The sequence below is a fragment of the Periplaneta americana genome, chromosome 17 (assembly GCF_040183065.1).
Source record: "Periplaneta americana isolate PAMFEO1 chromosome 17, P.americana_PAMFEO1_priV1, whole genome shotgun sequence".
Lineage (NCBI taxonomy): Eukaryota > Metazoa > Arthropoda > Insecta > Blattodea > Blattidae > Periplaneta > Periplaneta americana.
In genome coordinates this window covers 57,934,450-57,950,148 of record NC_091133.1, presented here as the reverse complement: position 1 = coordinate 57,950,148, position 15,699 = coordinate 57,934,450, and the positions used below count along the sequence as shown (strand labels likewise).

Genomic DNA, 15,699 nt, shown 5'->3' with positions numbered 1-15,699 from the left:
AAATGTTTGTCAAATCTCAAATTTAATGGAATATGAAGGCGAGGGGAAAAACATATATGTGATGTTGGATTTTGAGTTCTTTTCATTATCATATATACTCAACCCTGGTTGTGATTTGAGACTTTCGCGGAGTTCAACGCACTACGAACTTATTTGGGTATTTTCACCTTGTCGTAGGTGTAAAGACATTCAACGTTTCAGAGCTACATAATTGGTTCTATTATCTTAGAAAGAAGGTACTTTACCTGTTGGATCCATTGCTACGAATAAATTATTCTCCAGGATTGGACATGAAACGCAATATGAGTTTTTTTATTTAAGAGAGAAGAGGCTATCGGAAGAAATTGCCACAACTAGCTTTCAGAAACATAGCTGGCGGTCTTTTTGAGGACCACAGAAAATATTCAGGTTTGTGAGAGGAAAGAAATAAAACCAAATTCGGATCAAGTAATAATGCGAAAGCTATGACATTGAAAGAGTTTACATTTGTTTTAACTGAATTCCATGTGGGTCAAAAATATTTGTTGTTTGGAGTCAGTAGGTTTCGTGGTTCAAATCTGACTGAGGGCGATGGATTTTGAAAGGCAATAAATTCCTTAGCGTGGTTTCTTTCGAGAATTAAATAAACACCCTGTGTTGTACGGTACGATTATTTAGTCCTGACAGTCGCCGGCCATGTGCGCCTGGGTCAGGCGAGTCCATTTAGTTACGCCAAGGGGTGTTTGGGTTAGTTACTCGCTTGCCTTCGAAACGATCGGATGTCATGCGTGCGGTAGATCGGAATGTTTCTGGTACATTTAAGCTATACTGCATTCCTTTACCGACCGCTCGCCCTTATCTCTACTCTGTAGCTCTCCCCACTACTGTATTACTTCCCCTCTTTCGCGTCGCCGAGCTGTCAGGACTAAATAATCAACCCTGCCCTTATAAGAGGACACCAGGCAGCATTTTTTACTATATCTCGCCACGTTGAATTTCGGCGTTGAACAATATCTGTAGTTGAATGCTCCTTTTTATTTACTACTACTACTACTACCACCACCACCACCACCACCACCACCACCACCACCACCGCCACCAACACCACCACCACCACCACCACCACCGCCACCAACACCACCACCACCACCACCACCACCACCACTACCTAACCTGACGCTTTTTAACATAATTCACTGAAAGTAATGAATGGCGTTTCTCTCTTGCGTGTAAAATCGAGCCGTTCCGTACCATTCTCCGAATTTAGTTTTTGCAATGTCAGTCCTCTCACATTACGATGCCGTAGTAACTTGAAAATGGCCTAGAAGTCGATGTTGTGAAAGTCTAGTTAGAATTCCTAAACTCTTCCTGTGTCAGTCAAGAGTATTCCAACAAATTCTAAAGAAATATCACCTCCCTTTCTCGAGCCATTGGAATACACTGATACTGTCAAAAGTTTACTCAAGTTTCAAGCTATATGGCATTCGAAGTGCACTTGGGAAAGATAAGAAAAGAAGTGGGTGTATCAGAATAAGCGTGCTTAAGATAGAAGTCGAAACGATTCGAGCAAATTGTTGTTGGAAGCATCATCTACCAGGATTTCTGCTTTCGTCACTGGAAAATCGCCTATATGCATCTTTATCAAAGAGAGAAAAAAAGTGGGTGCATTCACAATGTTATCAGACTTCATTGTATTGCTTCTTCAGCATAGATAATATAGCTACTACTTGTAGTAAGAATTTCTACAAATTACATATTTAATGGATCATTTTCCCTCGCTGTCGGTCTGAAATCATTTTGTTCAAATATCTAAGCACAATTTCTGTCTTACTTTGTGATTTGTTATTCAATACTGTTTCCTGCACCTTCCAACTGCAACTACGAGAAAAATTTCATCTGCAGAAGATACGATTTTTTCTTCCTTTTTATGTACTAAAATTTCATAGAATCTTAAGTGTCATTCTGTTGTGAGGGAGTGTGCTTCTGAAACATATTATTATTATTATTATTATTATTATTATTATTATTATTATTATTATTATTATTATTATCGTTAGTGGCGGCGTGTACGTTTAATATCTGATCTTTTTTTTTTTTTACAATATAATAACCCTGTAAATGTGCCTGCGTTGAAAGTAGATGTTGTTAGTTTCTAAACATGCGTTATTGATCTCTTTAAAAGTCATAGTTACTGTATTTTGGGATTGTGAAGGGGTCCTTCTTATGGGTGTGATGCCAGGAGGAGTAACCATTAACTCAGAAGCATACATCAACACCCTGAACAAGCTCGAAAGTTTTTCGGCGAGTTCGGCTTGGCAAGAATCCAGCAGAAATGTTGCTCCAGCATGATAATGCATGTCCCCACACAAGTCGCGAACCCAGGAACACATCATCAAAATGGGTTGCCCAATCCACCCTACAGCCCAGATCTGTCATCATGAGACTTCTGTCTCTTTGGGTCTCTTAAAGATGCTTTGCATAGAACTCATTTTGAAAGTGACAACAGCGTAATTGATGCAGTGAGTAACTACTAGCTATGCATGCAGGACAAGAGCTGGTATTGGCAAGGAATATATGCACTTGTTCCATGCTGGCGTAAGGCCGTATAACATGATAGAGACTTTGTGGGAAAATAGTTTCATTTACATTGTCCCAAACAGCAATAATATTCATTACTTGTTTCTGTGTTCGCTTTAACACTATTCTTATTATAAAAAAATACAAAAGTTTCTTAAAAATTAAAACTAAAAAAAAAGTGTTAAAACTGTTTAAAAAGATAATATACCTTGTTGACAGATGGTACTGTTTCGACACCGTCTGTAAGTAAGGTATATTACCTATTTTAATAGTTTTAACACTTTTTAAACTTTTAAATTTTCATTAAACATATTCTGAGAAAAATGTAGGACATGACTCTCGTACTCGTACTTTTAAAAAGTAACACAAACTTAGTCCGCATTAGTGTGCAGATGTACAGTACTGTATATCGTAATTACAGAAATTGTAGAACACTAAGTTGTAGCATATCTCTGATGTTTACACTTGCTGCCAAAAAACTTTTGTGGCTTGTACATAGTCAGAAACAAGTTTCACTGTCTTCATTACCGTGCTGAAAAGTTGAGCATCATTATCCCCTGTGAAACCTGATTGACTAAGGTTATTAGGTTATGTGGAGAGCAGTTAATGGAGAGCATCGAAGCAGTGGAATAGGGGGATGGAAAGATGTCTAATGAGTCACAGATCCACACTTCACTTCAATTACATTAACTCCCCCCAGGTCTTTATTCCCCTCGTACTGTGTTGGAAAGACTCTGCGTGTGTGCCAGTCAACATTAGCATCAAACAGCCTGATACATGTACATATGTCAGTTCACATCTAGTAGTAGGCTACAGATTATGCAAATTTAATAACAGAACAAAAAAGTGAAAAAAAAAAACCCTCAGTCTCTCATGGCTGATAACAGCTTCCTTTTACGTTATACACAATAATAATCGCCCGTCAATTTATCTGTATTATTATTATTATTATTATTATTATTATTATTATTATTATTATTATTATTAAAACCTCAAGTCACACCCATTTTCATTCTATATTACAGTACGTCTATTGCATTAATGAATTTCCGTACAATGACATTTATTATTGCGTGTTGGTGCTTTTGTATCCTGATTAATAATACGTGACTTTTAAGGAACGCGGAGGTTCATTGCCGCCTTCACACAAGCCCGCGATCAGTCCCTATCATGAGCAAGATTAATTCAGTCCCTACCATCATATCCCAACTTCCTAAAATCCATTTTAATATTATCCTCCCATCTACGTCTTGGCCTTCCCAAAGGTCTTTTCTCCTCAGATCTTCCAACTAACACTCTGTACTCATTTCTGGATTCACTCATACGTTACTACATTCCATGCCCATCTCAAATGTTTTAATGTTCCTAATTATGTTAGGTGAAGAATACAACGTGTGTGCATTCTGCTTTGTGTAACTTTCTCCTGTAACTTCATCCCTCTTAGCCGCAAATATTTTCCTAAATACCTTATTCTCGAACACCCTTAACCTTTATATTACAATTTTGAAGTCCCATGTTCCATGTTATTACGGAGAATTATATGATTAACTTCGTTTTCCACAAATATTTTTTTTTATTTTCTTATAATGAATTTATTATTTTTTATTTTACTAGACTATTAGGCCTATACTCCTTACCGTCATTTCTGACTCTATAGCTCTATATGGTCCTTGGTCTTCTTCGAATGTGTTTTCCGATTTCCTGTATTTATGTCAATTTCCTCCTTATCTGGTACATTAAAACCCACAATTACATGTTTGCCACCATTATTCTCCATTCCGTGTAGTTCCGAATAGGATCTGAGAAATCTATATTCGTTATGGATTATTATTATTATTATTATTATTATTATTATTATTATTATTATTATTCACACATGCGGCAAAGGTTAATTGAGATTTCTCGATCGAGTCAAAAACCCCGATACAGCTGATATTTAACCCTTACGGCGAATTTCGGTGATGTCAGCAGGGCCTGATTAGTTAAATCCACTCTTCCCACTTCCACGCTGGAGCCCCCTGGGATCTTTTAAGATGCGAAAGAGAGAGTGGTGTGCATAAAGCAATGGGAAGCTACCATATTTATCTTTCCCAAGAAAAACTACAAACATGCCATGAGTCTTTCCACAGTAAAATATTCTGGACGTAAACTATCCCCCCATCCGGATTCCCGGCGATGGGAATACTGGGGAAGGACACATGACATGGCTGTTACGTGGAGACTAAGAGGAAGGCAGAAAATAGGAAAGATTGGAGAATGCTGGGTTTACAGTTGAAGACCTGCGTTGGGCAGAAAACTGTGAATGAAATGATGGTACATATAATTATGCTCTATAGCAGCGGTCATCAAAACACTGCACGCTCTGGCTAGCGTCTCTCTCTTACCGGCGGAAAAGACACAGCCCTAGCATGCAATCGTCGCTTCTGGCGGGTATGCTGTCTCTCTATCCCTTGTGCACGACGGAGCAGAGTTCCTTACTCTTCATGCACTCTACCCATTTCAGTGAGTGCTGACGACCACTGCTCTATAGTATGTATGTTTAATCAGCAGTCCGAAGACTGGTTAGAACTTCATAACTCATAAATGACACCAATAAGTCATCACTCATGAGACAACTAAGCCAGGAGATAATGGGGTATGGTGGCCAGTTCTTTCTCCCCCCCCCCATTGCATATATCGCTGACTAGTAACATATTTCACTAATCAGACATAAGATACAGGTCTTGTACAAATTATGCACTATAAATCAGTTAACGGCCATATTACGAATTTTACTCGTTGTACAGTATTTATACATTGCTTTAGCACATGCTTTAAAGTTCGTTAATGCCTAATTTTCTGTGCTATTTAAATATCCTCTCATGATGCATCTAGGGCAACATTATGGCGTATTACTCCTAAAGGGAACGCTAGAGTGGAATACGCAAAGTCAAGTGTTTGTTAATGGATTAAAAAGAATAGTTTATGAGCTTAACTCTTGATTTTGTGATACGCAAACAAATGGTCAGCTGTGATGGTCGCATTAAAGGAAACATCACGTCCTAAAGAGATGAACCATTCTGTAATGACAATGACTTAAATTGAAGTTAAATGTTGAAATCTTTTAATTCCTTTCTAACGCATTTGTCTGTGAAGCATTCACTTTTATTTGTCGCTGGCTTGTGCCTTGATTGAAATACTGTAAAATAGGAAGAGAAGCAAACAGGAAGAGAGAGGATGCAAAATCTCCATTTTTTTTTTTTTTTCGATCTCGTCAATTTCTTCATCTGAGAACATTTCCTCGGAGATACGAACTCTGACTGCAGCAAATTAAAACATAAATACAGAGAGTTCAGCTCGGTTCTCGTCTGGGAACACTACATTATACATGTTTATTTTGTTGGCGTAGACTGCTTTTTGTCGATCCAACCTTCAACGTGTTTTTACTCATATAGCTTTGATTAATAATAAATACTAATCTGTGTTACAGGAGTTCAAAATGGTATTAATTTGCATTCACATATTTCTGACATCTTTTTATGAAATTGTTGTTCACACCCTAAAAACCCTAAATAGAGCATGCAGGAATAACACTCATACTTAGACATACTTATGCAATATGAGAAGAGAAATTGCAAGCATTACAAAAATAGAACTCTTATATGTGAACAACAATTTCATCAAAAGATGTCAGAATATGTGAATGTAGACGGATTTCACTTTGAACACTTCCTGTAACACAGGTTAGTACTCATTATGAAATAAAAGTATTCTGTGCATTATATTATAAATTAAATCAAAGTTATATGGATAAAAATTCGTGGGAGTTACAGATCTATAATGATGCAGTATATGCCAACAATGCAAGTATGTCTGATGCGCGTGTTCCCGGCCAGGAGACGAGCTGAATACACTATTGAAAACATATAACATAGGATGGGAAGAAAAACGAATAAGAAAAGTTTGTAAAATCGTGCATACGTTGATAAAAAAAAATTAAAAAATTCCTCAACATTTTTCAGTTTTTTCTAAGATGTAAACTCTAACCTTAACAAATGAATAAGTAAAACGCAAATACTTTAATCCAATTTGTGTCATTCCCAATTCTGCGAATAATGTAATACTCTCTGCAAGAACTGCTAACAACCTACAAACGTTCTAAGCAACTACAAAAATATTGGACTGTCAATATGAACAAGACTCGTCATGACAAATAGTCAGATATGACCCATCAGGGTTAATTCAGTTGAGTTAAAATTCGTGTAGAGCATGCCTACCTGACTCAGTTGCCTTCCAGCAAAGCATGGACAAAGAACTAAAAATAAAAGTGGCCTTAGCATGGAAAACATTTTCATTCTTAAAATTCATCCTACTGGACAACACTTTAAACTGCAAAATTAAATTTGAAGCATTATAAATCTGCATTCTACCAGAATTTCTGTATGGCTGCCAAACCTGGTGCCTGATAGATACTACTCAACAGAAAGCCCTCAAAGTACACCAGAAAAAATGGAAAATAAAATCTTAGGAGTAAACCTCGAAGATGGAGTTCCTACTGCAAGGGTAAGGGAGATTGCAAGTACAGATGATACAGGTCAATGTACTGCTAACTTAAAATAAAAATTGGGAGGTCACGTAGTGAGATAAGACAGCTGGTGGGCACAGTTTTCTACCAGGTGGGACCTTCACATCAGCAATAGGAATCGAAATATACCAAGAACCAGATGGACTGATTCTTTCAAGAAACTCGCCAGAGTGCATTGGTCCAGTGCAGCAAGGATTCAGAATTGATGGAGAAGCCTACTAAAAACATAAACCTAGTTACTGTTAAATAGGAAGAAAAATATAGACTAGTAACTATTTTAAAATGCATGACCATCATATTACACTGTTACTGTATATATCATCATTGTACATCTATTATCCAAATTGTCCTAATTTGTATGTAATGTAAGAATGTGAATGTGATTGTATTTGTGAGTGATAACAGCATTAACATGAATGTAGCTCGTGTGATTAACTCAACAGGTGAGACTCTAAAACGAGCTCTCCCTTCTTAGAATTCCTTAGCTCTTAATGGTATATAGAAGGTTACTTCATTTAATTCATTCATTCATTCATAATTTATTTATTACCCATTACCCCATCACTCTTGCTTCATGTTTTCAGAATCAACAAATTTAAATAAATAAAAGACAGCCGAATACTCGAGACTGCACTGTAGCTGATGCTGAAAATTTTCGTTAAAATTCATTCAATTTCGGAAAATTTAAATCCTTTTTATCCTTAAATAAATTAATTTATAAACACGTAATTGCAGTGTGAGGGTATTAAACAATTCTTTTTCTTTCATATGTTTCAGGACCTGCAGGGCGCACTGGGCCGAGATGGGCAAGCTTTTATCGAAGATTTTTGGAAATAAGGAGATGAGGATACTCATGTTGGGGCTAGATGCAGCAGGGAAGACTAGTATCCTTCCATTTTTATCATAGACACATACACTTTGCTTCTCAAATTGTCCAGTAATGGATGTTCAAGCCAGTAGTATCTCAGTTTTTACTTATTGAGTTGTTTACATAGTTTTTATAATGACATTTGTTCTGTGATAACGTTGTTATCTCCATGTACAACCCTTTATGCTGGAGGACCATGATGAATATGGACTACCTTCTCTTAGGGAGACTATTTCCATCACAACCTGATAAAATCTCTGCCCCACAAGCAAACCAGCTGAGCCTCAGATTTTAAATGAAGTGTGCTTCTTGTCCTTTTTCCTCAACAGTTCATTAGATTGACTTCAGCAGAGATTTTTAACTTCGACTAAGATAAGCAGCAATTTAGGAAGTGATAAAAATTTTTTTGGATGTGTCACTTGTGAACCTACATGGAAGCCACAAGTCTCTCCTCAACACAGAAAACTTTCATATTTGCCTCCCCATCTTGTACTCTTGAAATGGCTGGGAATTTTCGTGTGTTACTGTTTCCCTCAGGTCTGCTAGATGTTCCTGCCATGATCATACCTCGAAATATGCCTGCCAGATGTCATACAAATATCACGATACAACAGTGAGTGTATACAGGCACACCGACACCTTTTTCATGCACAGATTTGTTTTACTTTGTTTGTTTATAGTCTTGAATTTTGTATGTAGTGAAAGAGACAGACAGACCGAATTGGAAAGAGAGACAGTAGAATTAAAATGAAATTATGTACACACATTAATTTATTTCCTTAACACTGTGTTCAGCAATTTTGTACAAACTGAAATTAGGTCAATCGGTAACAACGATACCAACTGTAGGATTTAATGTAGAAACAGTAACATATAAGAATGTTAAATTTAATGTCTGGGTGAGTATATCTTGCTAGATTGTCTTAGTCTTTGTTGATTATGTATACTGATACATGGATTGTCCTGTACGAGATGTATGTGATTGTCCCTGTAGGATGTGGGTGGGCAGGACAAGATCCGGCCACTTTGGCGGCACTACTACACAGGGACACAGGGCCTCATCTTTGTAGTAGACTGTGCAGACAGGGATCGCATTGACGAGGCTAGGCAAGAACTTCACAGGATAATCAACGACCGTGAGATGAGGGACGCCATCATACTCATCTTTGCCAACAAGCAGGACCTTCCTGATGGTGTGTAAAGCATTGACAGCAGAACTCAAATGTTTAACAGAATAAAGACAGTCCATGAAGCCTTTGCGAGAATATTTAGTAATGGTGATAGACAGTAAATTCCATCTCTTTCATCATCCTACATACCCCATTCCAGAAACTGAATCCTTCCAGCCAACCAGAGAATGAAACAATCAATTTACTAAGCCTGCCAAGCTCGCCAACCAACTAACTATTCAAGCAACCTACATACAAGCCAACAAATTTATTAGCTTACTAATTTACTTATAAACGAACCAATCAACATACATACCAACTTGCCAATACACAAACCAACCCAACCAACTGACAAACCAGCTAACAAGTTAGCTAAAGAACCAACAAACTGCGCGGCTTTTGCTATATTATTATTATTATTATTATTATTATTATTATTATTATTATTATTATTATTATTATTATTATTATTATTATTATTAAATATAGCATGGAATATTATATATATATATACATATATATATATATATATATATATATATATATATATATACACGGAATTAAAATTTGGAGCGAGTCTTGATGGGAGTCCACAATTTCACATGACTGTAGCATATATACATATATACAAGGGCTCTTGTTTACTGCAGATGCGCGAAACTTATACAATAAGGGAGCTCCAAATTTTATTTTCATATCTATACAAAGTGGATTTGTATATGAGTTGCAAAAATTTCATGGTCTGGTCTGCTAATCTGTGGTCAAGCCTGCTGTGGCCCAGTTCTTGCCCATGCACAGCTTTTTCATAGAGAGAACTGTTGCGGAACACTTTAATCTTTAAACACCACTCTAGGAAGGGGATTTTTTCTTTTATGAAGTCGCCATTTCTGACTTATTTTGATGTGCGATATGAGGTATATTTTCTCTCCTTATGCAGTGATTTTCCATCACAGGTATAGTTCCTTTTTCTAAGTTGACTAAGAGTTGCTGCCAGAACCACTTCTCACATGTTATACAATGTTAAAGTTGAAATATACCGTCTATACTTATCTAGATATACTAGATATACTAGATAAGTATAGACGGTATATTTCAACTTTAACATTGTATTACAACTTGCTTATCGGATAAATCATACAACATGAAATCACTTCTCACATGTTTCGGTTAGCCATGTTTCACTCTCCATTTCATTGCGGTAATTGCCAGAGTCCTTTTTTACTATAATACCAATTTAGCATTTGGAACAAATCTGGACGGACTCACCTTCAGCATGCAAAATCACAAAACGAAGGCTCCAAGCAGTTGGACCCTTCAACATTTTCATTTGTCTGTAACCATATTGTTACATAATATCATTCCTCTTGATCAGCAGTACTTTGTTTCCTTGTTTCATAAATTAAAACCCCTTTTTCTTAGGCAACTGGTAAAATATAAAGTGTCTGAAGTGGGATAAGTTGTCACTATTAACTTCATTTGAAATATTGTACTTTTTGTCGTAGGTGAAACATTCATCAGTAAAAATGAATTTTTTTGTGGTTTAAACAACTGATAAATCGTCATATATTATTTCTTTACTCAGTTTATACTGAATCATGGTTCTCTTAATTTTTTCTGGTATCATATATTGTTTTAACCCTTCTTCTTCCCATGTAAAATAATACACGAATTATAACTACAAAGAGTACACTAAAACTTGGGTGGTAGTTTCATGTGACAATTTATTGAGGCACTGCGAATATTAGGAGTAAACTCGTAAAATACAAGTTTCGATATTCACAGTGCCTCAGTTGCCCCACTCCTATGTAATGGGACGAATAGGACATTTAATCCTGATGATGACAAGTCTTGATGAAAGAATTAAATTACAAGTACATGCGGTTAGCAAAGAACTTATTACTAGAACCTGAATTTATATGTACTGAAAGTTAATGTTTTTACTTAGTATAATTTATAAAAATACAAGCCATGCCCTACACTTCTTTTATATGGCATTCTTGTCATTCAGTATTTCCCTTTGGTTCCAGTCTTTAATCCACCTAATCACCACTTACAAATCAATGTGTGGCCATATAAATTCCAACTGTATTCATTATTCATACCTTTATGATTTTAGTACAAGAACAGTGCTATGTCAATGATCAAAATAAATGTTCCAAATTCTCGAAAACTGTAGAGTAAGTATATGATCAGGTATTTATTATATAGCATTTAAATCATAACTTGGAAAGAAAAAAAAAAAGCGAATACAATTACTGCTCACTGCACATTGTCAGATCAATTTCAAAAGAAAATAAAGATGTCAATCTTCTGCATCTTTAAACAAAACTGGAGAACTCAGTTTCAGAACAGTAACTTGTTTCTCATCGTAGTTAGTGTCATCTTGTGCAGGAAAGAAAATTTAAAACATGCTTGCTATTTACACATGAATTGTATGTCAAAATGATTGTCTTACTAATGACTACGACTGTTCCTACATAGCATAAAACTAACTTCTGCATACAAAATATAGCTAGCACAAAGTCATTTATTTCAGTTTTGAAAACACTGTCCATTTCCTAATTTCCTCCAGTGCCACATTACTGACAAAATTGCTTCTATCTCAGTCACTATCACCTTCGTCAAATGAAACAACCAGAGATCATCACAAAGATTTCAATCCTTTTTTCTTCTTCTGCAAATAAACTGGCTTTGTTTTTTCTTTGTGTTTGCATCCTCATTTTTTATTTTGCTTCCGCTTCAGTTGCTGCCTTCTCAGAAGCACTTTATAAAATTCTGGTGTGCCCTTTAGTTTTTCATGCAGTTAAATTTTTCATGAAATAGTAATATGATCAATTTATTTGCTCTTGCTCAACATTCTGTTAAACTGATTGTTATTTACCCTGTGGAAATTCATTTCATATAATTGTACAGTCTTATAACAATTTGTCGGGCTTTTCTCATGTTGTTAAGGTGAATGTACAAAATATAAAATAAGCAGGAACAAAATGCTTCTTTTCTTGAAATGAGGGAGAAGTCAAAATCTTTCTCAAAAGTATTGGTCAAATAACTTAAATATATATCTTTCTGGCAGTTCTCTCTCTTAAGTATCTGCTCTTCTTGTATAGATTCTCCAGTAATACCTGACAACAAGTGGCAAAAAGGATAAATTGACAACATCAATCAATTCATTAAGTTGAGTTGAAAAACAAAAACTGCTATGGATACTTTCTAAAATTACATTTTCGACACAGATATGTTGTTAATCCAGCAGTAGACGATATTGTTAGACAGTGATACTGTATTGACCTTTTTGTGAAAGATTCTCCAAAGATATACTGCACTATATGATTTACGCACAGTCATACTGCATCTTCTGTGATCAAATGAAATTTTGCAATTTTAGCAATCCTGTAGCTAATGTGATAAGATGCTTTGTTACTGTTTTCAGCAGGCACCAAAAGAAGTTAATCCGTGTTTGCACTCGTTAGCTTTTTGTGTAAAAAAAATCAACGAAATTGTTTACATTCATGGGGTATCATGTTTCTAAATGGTGCCCAAGTAGAGACAGTTTCAGAGTATTGTTAGCAAGATTGAAATCACAAACACACTGTGGTCATTGACAGCCCTTGTTGTCTGTATAAGTAAATCAAAATGTAATATACTTATCATTGTTCTTCCTTTTATTAACATATGACTGATCTTGGTTGAATTGACACACATCACTAGAAGTTCTCTATATCACTCAGTGAACTTGACACACTAACTACCGAATTTGCTACTCTATATTCATGTTTCAAACTACTTTTTAATCACTTGTCCATTTCAGATGAGGATGAATAGGACTTTATTCGAATGATTCTGATGGACAATTGCCAATCAAAAGCAGGCAAGCAGAAGTACTGTTGAAAATATATAATTATTTTTTGTGAATTGTTATTTTAAACTGGACTTACAGTTGTTTCTGTTTAGAAATTTGTGATTAATTCGTCATCATTCTGTCAGATAGAGTTTAACTGTTTCCACAGGAAAGCCTGAAGTTCAGAAATTAATACATAAACATTTCACTTGAAGCCCAGCTCAAAATGCAATTGAAGAATGTGATATCAAAATGTGTTTAGTCCATTTTTATGAAAGAACTGGGCTAGTTTTTTAATCCACCATTCTGTGGACTGAGCAAGTTTTCAAGTGACATCCACAATAACACAAACTCTAAAAAGAAACTTAAAATATAATGATAAAGGTCTCAAAAAATCATACATGTACAAATCATGAAAATGGCCAAATGGACTGAGCAAGTTTTGGGATCGCATTCTTCATTTGTTTTTATAGTCTTCTCCTATCACATCTTGTATGCTCTGTGAACTTTCTTCCACTGGTTTCCTAGTGATCTTATCAAGAGGTACTTTCATGAGTCAAAATAGTGAACTGCTTATTTTCAGTTGTCACATATCTTTTCACTTCAGTCCAGATGAACTCAACAGCATTAAAATGACAATGGTATGAGGACAGAGTGATTACTTCATGAACAAGCCTTAACAACTAGTTCTTTGATGACATAACAAGGAATCTAGATTTGTGTTGCAAGACAAGTTGCAATAGCTTCACTTTTTTTAAAGTGCCTCCGAAAAAAGGATATTATGACAGGTCAGCCATTGTACTGTGTCACATTTATTTTATTCTAGTTGAAATGTGATGTTCACTTACTGAATGGTAAGTGCATTGTTCATAATAACTCAGTATCGGTATATTTTCCAAATTTTGAAGGAGCGAATCTCGAAATTGGACTACATTTTTTAGAAAGGAACTAATCACATGATCCTCAAAGTGAGAAAAATGCAATTTAAAGCTAAACGTAAGTAATAAATTCACAAGCAAATATAACTACATACTTACTGCTTTAACTAAAAATCATATTATAGGACATATCTTTGATAAAAATATTGAGCCTTGTAATTATTTAAATATTGATATTACATTTATGTATGGGTTGGGGCCTGTCTGCAGAATGTGGTCCAATTATATCAGAGAATTTCGTGATTCATTTCCTTGCAGTAATTTCTATTTTCCTGATTTAAACAGAAGTATGCAATTTGGTATAAACCACTAGAATTTCCTGTATATAATAAAAAAAATCCTTCCCCTTCTTACCAGTTATCACTACCATTACTCCCTCTTCCCAATCCTGGCTTACAGTATGACCAGCATTATCCCAACTTTTATTGAGTTATACAATTTAGTCTACATTTTCTCTCTGTACTTGCTATAATAAACATCTGCATTTCCATCCCACTACCAATCCCAACAAGATCTTAGGACTGGTAACCTTTTCATACAAAAGATCCAAGTCTTTCACTGTAGTAAAAGGTGAAGATCAGTGTAATGTTCTGTTCTCCGATATTATGCACAAAAATTCCAATGAATTGAATCTTCTTGGAACAGCAGCTTCTCCTTCCTAATGGAACTTTTCCGTACAGATATACACTAGGGAATTCTTACTTTTCAAGGCAGCAGCAGTTCTCGAAAATTGTTTGTTGGTGTGAGTTGTCCTTCATTGTTTCCTTTCCTTTTCAAAGTATTAAGGTAGTGAACACACGAACTACCATGTTTGACATTGTGAAACCCATTGTATTCTATTGAGAAAAACAAAACACTGGAATAAATATGTCATTTAAAAGTCACTTCAAACTTCAATTCATTATAAAATATAAATATAATATTTGAGGCAGAAAAGAAAACTGTCATTGTGTAGAGCAAACATTGGAGTCTTTCATCTTTTGCATTTCCATATTTTCCGTATACCATTTTGTTGATTAAAACATTAATTATTCTATTAATACTGTTGCATGAATTTTTTAATTTCAAGCCATGGTTCTATCAGGTAGTTGATATAGTTAGTCCAATGTTATTATAGAGCAGTAGGGAATCTTTCTTAAGGTGGGAGAAAATTTATAACACTTAACGATTTAAGAGAAGGTCCATGTTTCATTTGTAAATACAGGGATTTAGTCAGGAGGTTTGAGGACACTGGTTCTGTTGCTGATAAGAAAAAATTTGAAAGATCAAATGTAATCAGTGATGCCATTGCCACAGAGGTGGTCCAGACAAGTAATGAAATAAGTAAAAATAATTATTATGGAATTAACAGTGTTAGTGAGGTGTTCTGGAATCTTGAAATTAGTTATATCACAGTTTAGAAAAATCTAAGAAAACATTTGTAGCCCATATCCATATAAACTAAAACCAGTGTTCATGCTCATAAAAAGTGATAAGTAGAAAATATATTATTTTGCTTCATTTGTTCTAGCAGAGATTTAATTTAATAAAGCACACTTCTTTTTTAATGGTGGGGCAACAAACGTCATTGCAGAATTTGGTCTGAAATTGACCCTCAGGTTTTAATTCAGCAAGGTCTTCATGACTTGAAAGTCACTGTGTGCGCAGCTTTATATTCTTTCATATTCATATTCTATGTCAAATGGGATGATTATATTTCTTTGGAGAAGACAATATTGGAATAATATAAATTGTCACAGTAAATGGGGAATGTTAATACAGTATGC

The 15,699-nt window shown here is 35.3% G+C and overlaps 1 protein-coding gene across 4 annotated transcripts in view; it reads left to right on the top strand.

Moving 5' to 3' along the window:
* Window positions 1-15,699, top strand: part of Arf6 (ADP-ribosylation factor 6) — a 187,276-nt gene that overhangs the window by 146,617 nt on the left and 24,960 nt on the right. For all 4 annotated transcript variants that reach the window (XR_011330160.1, XM_069816271.1, XM_069816270.1 and 1 more), the window contains exons 2-4: window positions 7,898-8,004; window positions 8,784-8,887; window positions 8,983-9,181. Coding sequence is in view for 3 of the 4 variants with exons in the window: in XM_069816270.1 (XP_069672371.1) it covers window positions 7,898-8,004; window positions 8,784-8,887; window positions 8,983-9,181 (410 nt within the window). In the remaining variant the exon portion in view is untranslated. The remainder of the gene's footprint in view (window positions 1-7,897; window positions 8,005-8,783; window positions 8,888-8,982; window positions 9,182-15,699) is intronic.